Source organism: Octopus sinensis, linkage group LG14 (assembly GCF_006345805.1).
Source record: "Octopus sinensis linkage group LG14, ASM634580v1, whole genome shotgun sequence".
Classification (NCBI taxonomy): domain Eukaryota; kingdom Metazoa; phylum Mollusca; class Cephalopoda; order Octopoda; family Octopodidae; genus Octopus; species Octopus sinensis.
In genome coordinates this window covers 31,095,632-31,105,631 of record NC_043010.1, presented here as the reverse complement: position 1 = coordinate 31,105,631, position 10,000 = coordinate 31,095,632, and the positions used below count along the sequence as shown (strand labels likewise).

Sequence of the window (10,000 nt, the reverse complement as noted above, 5' to 3'; positions counted from 1 at the left end):
TTGTGCAGCAGCAATTTGGGCAAGTGTTTTCAACTATAAACTTCAGTTCAGCCAAATCCTGTGAATGAAATTTGGCATAATATAAGAGCTGTGCAGAAGTCCATCAGAGGAACTATTCTTGTTCTTAGTTCATAGACTTAATCCTTTATTACTGACCCTTGGCTGCCTCTGCTTATGCCAAGTCTCCAGTGTGGAATGGAATGAGATATTTTGGCACAGATGTTTGAATGCAGACAATTTGGTACAGCACTGATTGGACATTCAACCTGTTTTGGCAATAGTACTTTTTGAGGATAGAGGCAGACACACACACATGCATGCACAGAAATATACACATGCAGACAGAAAGAGTGAGAGATAGAGAGAGACATTACAATTAAGTGAACACTTTCCATTTCCTCATATGCATAAAAAGAAATATGCTTACACACATAGACAAAGAGAGACTGACAGACAGACAAAGAGGGGGGAGTGGAAAGGAGAAGAAAAACATCAAAATGTCTGATGTCAAGTAAGTCAGCATTGAGTCAGTGATACCAAATAAACAGTGCCAAAATATCTCACATCTATTTGGAGGATAACTTCCTTCTTCCTACCAGTCTTGTAAGCCCTATAAAGGGCCATAAATGTTATCTTTCCTCTTCAACTAAGCCATTAAAAAAAGATATTCAAGCTGTGGCCACCTTGAGTAATTTTTGTTTCTTTTTTCTTTTTTTGGTTCAGGTTTAATGTATCTATGACTATATTATTCAATGTATCTTTCCCTTCAGACAAGGGACTGAAAATTGAGCCCTGGTGGACAACTACTTGCACACTGAATTTATTACTGCACTCATTGCCTATTCTCATCTTGCTGATAGCATCAAAGCATTTGGCTTAAAAATCTCTCAAAAGCTTTTCAAACATACTTACTTTTCTTAGAGCCACCAGACTACAGAGCATGGAACTCTTCCAAAAGTGCACATTTATCTATATCTGTCCAGCTGTCTGTCTGTCTGTCTATCTCCCTTTGCTCTCTCTCTCTCTCTCTCTCTCTATATATATATATATATATATATATATATATATATATATATATATATATTGGGTTGGCACATAATTATTGCAGCTTTTTTTCAACAAATTTTATTCTACAAAAGCAATAACAATTTTTAACAAAAACATCTTTAAAAGGTGGTCTTTAATGTCCACATTTCCATGCTTGTATAGATTAGATGCAGTTTATTGAAATTGATTTCCTATGGCTAGATGCTCTTCCTATTACCAATCCTTACCTGTTTTCAAGCAGGGTAATATTTCTCCATGGCTAGGCATGTTTACTTAGAATATTAGGAATGTATGATATTCATTTGCAACAGTTATGTGATGCCAAGACAAAGAGGCACACACACACACACACGCACACAAAATAGGCCTATTTCAGTTTTCATCAACCAATCCATTTATAAGGCTTTGGTTGGCCCAAGTTATAGCAGAAAGCATGCACTGGGACTGAACTCGAAACCATATGGTTCGGAAACACTTCTAAACCATACAGCCATGTATGTGTGTGTGTGTGTGTATAATCAAATGTGCAGAAATGATGTACTCTGAATGAATTAAAAGGTTGTGTAATTCAAGAGTAGAGTAATAAATCCCATGAATCAGGTACTCCACAATGGATGTTAGATGATGATGATGATGATGTATACACACTTATATTTTCTTTTGTAATCATGCTTTAATTTTTCTTTTCCAGTATTTGAAGACTGAGAAAAAAGTCATTGATGTGACCCAGAGTGAATCAATCATCACAGATGCACATATGTATACTGAGAAAGTCAGTCTATAAACTGAAGTAAAAAGGAAAGACTTTGTGAAAAAGACAAATTGAATGGGATCATTCCTTGTTTAATATGTTACAGTATTATCATTTTGCTGCCTACTGAAAATTCAGATGTATATATAAATGTGTGTGCATGAAAATATACCTATGCAATATATTATATGTCCGTGAATAGATATTTATGTAAATAGAAACTATATAATATATATTTTTATACAGGCAAGTGCTCACACTCGCATACATATATTTTCATATATATATTTGCATTTGTGCACTCATACCTAAACATCTAAACTATTGTGTACAGATATATGCACACGTGTACATTTTCAAATGCTCCTTTATTTCGGTAAAATATGATGTCAATGAAGATATTCCAGTGCCAGTTGTGTGGGAAGGATTTCTCTCAAAACTGTAACTTAAAACGACATTTGAGATTACACACGGGTGAAAAATCTTACCACTGTAAAGTATGTGGAAAGTCTTTTGCTCAGAACTTCAACTTTCAAAGGCATCTCAAGTTGCACAGCGGTGAGAAACCTTTTAACTGCCAGTTATGTGGGAAAGACTTCTCGCAGAATTGCAATTTACAGAGACATCTGCGATCTCACACTGGAGAGAAGCCATTCACTTGTGAGGTTTGTTGGAAGAAGTTCACTCAAAGTTCTGACTTGAAGAAGCACTTACAGACACACACGGGAGAAAAACCTTTTCACTGTGAGATGTGTGGGAAAGATTTCTCTCAAAACTTCAACTTTCAAAGACACATGAAATCACATATTGGCAAGAAGATGTTTTGGTGTCATATTTGCGATAATAAATATTTACGGCATGAACATTTGCAACAACATCTAAAGATTCATATAAACCAACGGTCCTTCTACTGTGAAATCTGTGGGAAAGCATTTACATGCAGTAAATATCTTCAAAAACATAGTCGCATTCATACTGGAATAAGACCATATCACTGCGAGATCTGCGGGCGGGATTTCATTGAAAACTCTTCATTAAAAAAACACCTTCAAGTACACACTGGTGAAAAGCCATTTGAGTGTAAGTTATGTGGTAGATCTTTTTCTCAGAACTTCAACTTTCAGAGACATCTGCGGTCGCATGTTGGTTTGAAGCCATTCCAGTGTGAGATATGCAAGAAGAACTTCTCACAGAATAGTAACTTAAAAAGACACATGAGAATACACCTTGGTGATGACTTATCTGGCCTCTGGAAACCTAACATGGAAAATGAGTTTGTGTAATCCATTACCTATACCACACACATGCATGTTTGCACACTTACACATATGTTTATTATTGTTGTTATAGTTCTTGTTGAGTATCCTTGTCTGCTCTCTGCTGTGAACATGCTGTCCTAACACTAGGTCTTTCAGCATGTGGTTGTTTCAAATACGGTAAGGAGATATTTGTGGAAAATTTTACTGCTACATTGTGTAGGTGGAGCAACATTATAGATGATACTACATTTGTCCAGCACATAGATATGAAGATGTGGAGATTAAGTCTTCAGTGTGAGGAGCAGAGCTGAGCCAGGACAAATTGAACACAAATCATATGACTACATTCCATTCATAATCAACTACAAAATCATGGGCAGCAGATTTAATTTCATACAATTTAAACCAGCACCTGAATTTTGGGTGCCTTTAGCAGAGTTCACTCTTTTGCAAGCATTTACTCTAGGACCCTCAGTTTAAATAAAAACCTATGTATTAAAGTTTCTTCCTGCCACCTCTGTCTTGAAGATCATGCAAAGAGTCAAAGGTGTTGTCTTTCCACCTCTGGGCAAGCTGTAATACATATGACTGTGTGGTAAGAAGCTTGCTTCCCAACCACATGGTCCCAGGTTCAGTCCCACTGTGTGGCACCTTGGACAAGTGTCTTCTACTGTAGCCTTGGTAGATGGAAACTGAAGGAAGCCCATCATATATATTTGTGTGTGTGTGTCTGTATTTGTCCCGACACCATTGTTTGACAACCGATGTTGGTGTGTTTACATCCCTATAACTTAGTGGTTTGACAAAAGAGACCAATAGAATAAGTACCAGGCTTACAAAGAATAAGTCCTGGGGTCGATTTGTTTGACTAAAGGTGGTGCTCCAGCATGGCCACAGTCAAATGATGGAAACAAGTAAAAGAATAGAAGTATATATATATATATAACCTTTTACTTGTTTCAGTCATTAGACTTCAGTCATTCTGGCACACTGCTTTGAATTTTTACTTGAATAAATTGACCCCAGGATTTATTTTTTAAGCCTGTTCCTTATTCTATGGCATTCTTTTGCCAAACCACTAAGTTATGGGGACATAAACACCAACACCGGTTGTTAAGTGGTAATGGCAGGGACAAACACAGATACACACACACATATATATATATGAGTGTGTGTATATACTATAAACTTCTTTCAGTTTTCATCAGCGAAATTGACTCAAGGCTTTGGTTGGCCTGAGGATGCACATATAATTTGCAAAGAATAACAAAATTTGAACACAAGCAAATTATTTCTGCACATATACACACACACACACACCAAAATTTAGAGAAAACATTGCATGTATACATGCACACACACTCACACAAGGAATACATGTATTTCTATCTGCCTCATTCATTTATTGGGTTCATTAGGTATTGAGAACTTATGAGACATAATTAATCTTTGTGTTGACTGCCTTGAACATGGACACACTTTGGACTGAGAACTATTATTTTTTTTCCCACTTTGCACATTTTCTTTTTACTCCTTTTATTTTATGTGTGTAAAATTCATGAAGTTGCATACAATTAAACACTTTGAATAATCGACTTGATAATCTTTTATTTGATCATATATATACATACTTGTACACAAACACACATATGTGTATACAAATACAATTTCTACATATCGATAGAATAAAGTGGAAAATCTATGGTGAGTAGTTCGGATTTTATGCTGATGTTAGAGTCTTGTTCATACAAATATTTATTGGTACATGAAGGTGTTCTATGAAATGTTTAGCTAAATCACCTAAAAATACTGATGTTTTCCAAAATATAGACAGAACCAAACCTTACAGCCTATTCTATCGTCATCTTATTTTCCTTTTGTGAATCTACAACTATCATCATCATCATCATCATCATCATTTAACGTCCGCTTTCCACGCTAGCATGGGTTGGACGGTTCAACTGGGATCTGGGGAGCCCGAAAGCTGCACCAGTCCAGTCAGATCTGGCAGTGTTTCTACAGCTGGATGCCCTTCCTAACGCCAACCACTCTGAGAGTGTAGTGGGTGATTTTATGTGCCACCGACACAGGTGCCAGACGAGGCTGGCAAACGGCCACGCTCGGATGGTGTTTTTATGTGCCACCGACACAGGTGCCAGACGAGGCTGGCAGACGGCCACGCTCGGATGGTGTTTTTATGTGCCACCGACACAGGTGCCAGATGAGGCTGGCAAAACGGCCACGATCGGATGGTGCTTGTTACGTGCCCACAGCACGGAGGCCAGTCGATGCGGTACTGGCTATGGCCACGTTCGGATGGTTTTCTTGTGTGCCACGTGCCACCGGCACTGGTACCACAAGGATACAAATTCCATTGATGTTCATCTATTTTGATTTGTTTTGATTTTCACTTGCCTCAACAGGTCTTCACAAGTGTCACAAGAAGGAAGGTATGCACAGGTGGACTGACTACGTCCCTGGTAGGAGCCATGGGTTATGGCCTGACTAGTCTTGCCGGGTTTCGGATGGTGTTTTTATGTGCCACCGACACAGGTGCTAGATGAGGCTGGCGAACGGCCACGATCGGATGGTGTTTGTCATGTGCCCACCGCACTGACGGATTTCTTGTGTGCCACAGGCACTGGTACCACAAGATACAAATTCCATTGATGTTCATCTATTTTGTCTATTTTGATTTGATTTGATTTGATTTGATTTTCACTTGCCTCAACCGGTCTTCACAAGTGTCACAAGAAGGAAGGTATGCACAGGTGGACTGACTAGTCTTGCTGGGTCTTCGGAAGGTGTTTTTATGTGCCACCGACACAGGTGCCAGATGAGGCTGGCGAACGGCCATGATCGGATGGTGTTTGTTACGTGCCCACAGCACGGAGGCCGGTCGATGCGGAACTGGCTACGGCCACGTTCGGATGGTTCTCTTGTGTGCCACCGGCACTGGTACCACAAAGATACAGATTCCATTGATGTTCATCTATAGTAACAATATTTTTTTTACATTAGTACAAAGGTAGGGGTACTTTATTGGTTGAATCAATCTCATTACACGTCTGGTACTTTAATGACCCATAATAGATGGTTGGTATATTTGTAGACAACTCAGCTGCAGTGTATCATCATCATTGTTTAACGTCCGCTTTCCATGCTAGCATGGGTTGGACGGTTCAACTGGGGTCTAGGAAGCCAGAAGGCTGCACCAGGCCCAGTCTGATCTGGCAGTGTTTCTACAGCTGGATGTCCTTCCTAACGGCAACCACTCCGTGAGTGTAGTGGGTGCTTTTTATGTGCCACCAGCACAGGTGCCAGACGAGGTTGGCAAACGGCCACGACCGGATGGTGCTTTTTACGTGCCACCGGCACAGAGGCCAGACGAGGCTGGCTGTATAAATATTGAAAATAGTATCCATATCTTAGAGCATAATTTCAACCTATGAACTTCTGGGTTATGGGCCCAGCACATTTACTCAGCAATACTCTGCTCAACAAGTGATTAAGAAAATATATAATGCATTATTTCTTATATTGTCTACTCTAGGTTACATTGCTTCTGTTACATCTCCATCATATGTTATGTTACTTCTGTCACATCTTCATCATTATTGTTTATTTATTTTTATACGTTGGACTGTCTCAAATGTATGAAATATATTAAGTGTTGCAATATTGGAATGTTAATTTACTTACTGAAAAGTGACATTTCATTCTGCTCATACTCCAAGTGTATGAGAAAGTATTTGAGAAATTGCATACATAGATCTGTATGTTGCTAATTTTTATAGGTGTCTCTTTATTTGCCATTTTCAAATCATCCTGAAGCAATTCAAATCTATAAATGTTTCTATAAATGCAACATAGCAAATGAGGTTGCTAGTAATATATCGTTTTTAATGATTGTTTAATGCAAGTTTTCATACTATTTCTTCAACTAATTTTAAGACTTTTACAATCATCTCACTCACAGAAGAAATACGGTTAGATGTCTTATTTGGGAAACAATTTGTTCTGTTATATAAAATACAAAAGTATCTCTTAAAAAACCCTTTGTTTGTAAACCAGTTGTATTGTTAACTTTTTCCTTGAAAGAAATTTCTTTCTCTCTCATTTTTTTCATTATCTCTCTTCACTCATTTTCCTTTCTCATTCATGGATTTAACTCAATTGTATTTTATAGTTATTTTGTCTTTGTTGTTGCTAAGCACTTATTTTAAAAGACCTGTTTTAGCTATTTTGTGTGTATTTGTATAATGCAAATTAGCAAACTGTAAATTTTATCTCAAAATATATTTGATGGACATGTTCCTTTGTCTACTGATACACGTCATTTAAATCTACACACATTAAATATGTTAACTCTCACTTAACTAATTTTTTTCATGCAGATGATGTCTCTGAGTAATTAACTTCTGTGTTTGATGATTTATGGTTTCAAATATGCAAATATTTTTCACACTTAATAATTGATAATATTGTACATCTAATTAAAACATCAGCAAATATGGTAAAGCTTTGCTGAGAAAATCTAATAAGACCAAAAGATGTTTCCCATACTCTGCTGAAATAATTAAAATAATATAACTCATTGAGTTTATGTTATCTTTTCCTCACTACATAATCCATTTCCAAATAGAATATTGGTTGCTTTCACTGTTTTGGCTGTGTACGCTTCAGAAGGCTGGCATGTACACAGCCAAAATGTAGTGAAACAATAATCAAGTTGAGAACACCACTCCAAACTAATGCATAATATATTAAAGAAGCCCATCATGCATATGTATACATGTGTGTGAAAGAGAAATAGTATGTTTGTGTTTCCTTGTCTTGACACCACATGATTGTTATTGAATATCACACATTTCCAATACTCTGCAAAAATATGTCTGGCCATGGGGAAATATTACTTTGTATGGAAACAGGTAAGGGTTAGCAATGGGACGGGCATCTGGCTGTAGAGAATTTGCCTAAATAAACTCCATCCATTCTGCAAGCATAGAAAAATGGACATTAAAATATTGATGATGATAAAAACCTGAGGAATATTTCTTCAAAGTAAGTATAATTTGTTGATTTTATTAAATTTTCAGAAAATTGTTTCTTTTTAAACATTTTTTTAAAATGGGTCATTGAGGAGTATTGGTTTGCTAAAAAAAAGTGTGATGATAAAATGGTTTGGAACTGCTTATATTAACATGCAAGTGGCTGAGCACTCCACAGACACGTGTACCCTTAACGTAGTTCTCAGGGAGATTCAGCATGACACAAAGTGTGACAAGGCTGGCCCTTTAAAATACAGGTACTACTCATTTTTGCCAGCTGGGTGGACTGGGGCAACGTGAAATAAAGTGTCTTGCTCAAGGATACAACACATCACTGGGAATTAAACTCATGACCTTACGGTTGTGAGTCAAATGCCCTAAACACTAAGCCACGTGCCTATAGTTATACACACACACTCATACATGCACAGAGTAAACAAAATTTATATTTTATAAAATAAAAACAAAATATTTTTAGTGATTCTATGTTTTATGCATTTTTTATTTTGTTTCCAATTTATTGATTTCAGCCTCAGAAAAAAAGAAAAAAAACAATCTCTGGAAACATGCTACAAAGCCACATAATATGTGACTATCACAAAATGATTTTTTGAGTAACTTACCTATATAACACATTAATAGACAGAATGACAAGTATTACAAGCTCAGTTATAATTTACAGTAAAAACAAACAAGTAAATGATGCAGGAATATTGGGTTTTAAATTCCTCACTGGAACTGTATTTTGTTCATGGCTAAGACACTGAAGTCTCAATGAAATAGTTCAATTAACCCTACATTGGCACCATGATATAGTATCACTATGGCTGTCTGCTGTAAGTGGTTGAAGCAGAATATGTTTTGTTTATGAATAATATTGAGATCAAAGCCTCTGGTGGAACCAGAAAACTCAATGGGAAGCCTCTATTGGATCTACAGCTTGGATTCTGAATATGTGATCACCAGTGTGCAACAGTCTGCCTTATGCTAGGTTCATCTTAAATACATTAGGAAAAAAATCACCATTCTTAGTTCTAGTGAGACAACCAAGAACAAGAAAGTCTTAAATTAAGAAGAGAGATTTTCTTGTTCATATCTTGGAATGTTTCTGCAGAAGAATTATTCACTTATTCAAGATATGAGGGTGGATTTGTTGCAGAAAATCCTAATTTAAGCAGGATCTTTCATCACATCCTTTTGCATCTTGAGCAAGCATATTCTATCATCACCTCATATCAACCAAAGCCTTCCAAACTAAATTTGGTAAATGGAAATTCTGTGCACCCATTGGGGGGATTGTTCCTCTTCTTGGATAGTTCTTTAACCTATTGACCAGTTTAACAACACCCATCTGGTCAGTGGGTGCCTCTTGTAACCCTTTAACATTCAGATTACTCTGTCAAATTGTAATGCTTATTTATTCACAATCTTTTGAATTAACCATCATTAACTTGTAGCCTCAAAATTTCAATGAAGTGATTACTTATCTTTAGAATGTCATTGTAAGGTAGGTGCAAGAAGCCAGATTTGGCCATTTCAACATAAATATTTAGGCTGAATATGACCAGTTAAAATGCTAAAGGGTTAAAAGTTCTGAAAATTATTGTGAACACTGCTGTTCTTTTGATGAAACCATAAAAAAAAAAACCAGGAATATTTTCTATGTAATCATGAGATGATTTTTTCAGCATCATTGTGGTGATGAAGGAAAGTAAACTGGTACCAAGAAAAGGGCTATTGGTGTAGCCTTTCTTCATCTGAATGATTTAAAAAAAAGGAAATTAAAAAAAAAACCCATAAAATGTGATAATTTCTCCTACCTCAACAATTTAGGGGAATATATAAGTTGTAGGATGAGTTAAGTGGTGGCAATATTTCAAAAATATAGATAA

At 36.6% G+C, this 10,000-nt stretch overlaps 1 protein-coding gene across 1 annotated transcript in view; it reads left to right on the top strand.

Moving 5' to 3' along the window:
• LOC115219473 (zinc finger protein 883-like) overlaps positions 1-3,557 on the top strand; it is a 23,428-nt gene extending 19,871 nt beyond the window's left edge. The window contains exons 3-4 of the mRNA XM_036509377.1: positions 1,739-1,819; positions 2,179-3,557. Coding sequence (XP_036365270.1) covers positions 1,739-1,819; positions 2,179-3,081 — 984 coding nt within the window. The 3' untranslated portion in view covers positions 3,082-3,557. The remainder of the gene's footprint in view (positions 1-1,738; positions 1,820-2,178) is intronic.
• Positions 3,558-10,000: the final 6,443 nt, after the last annotated feature.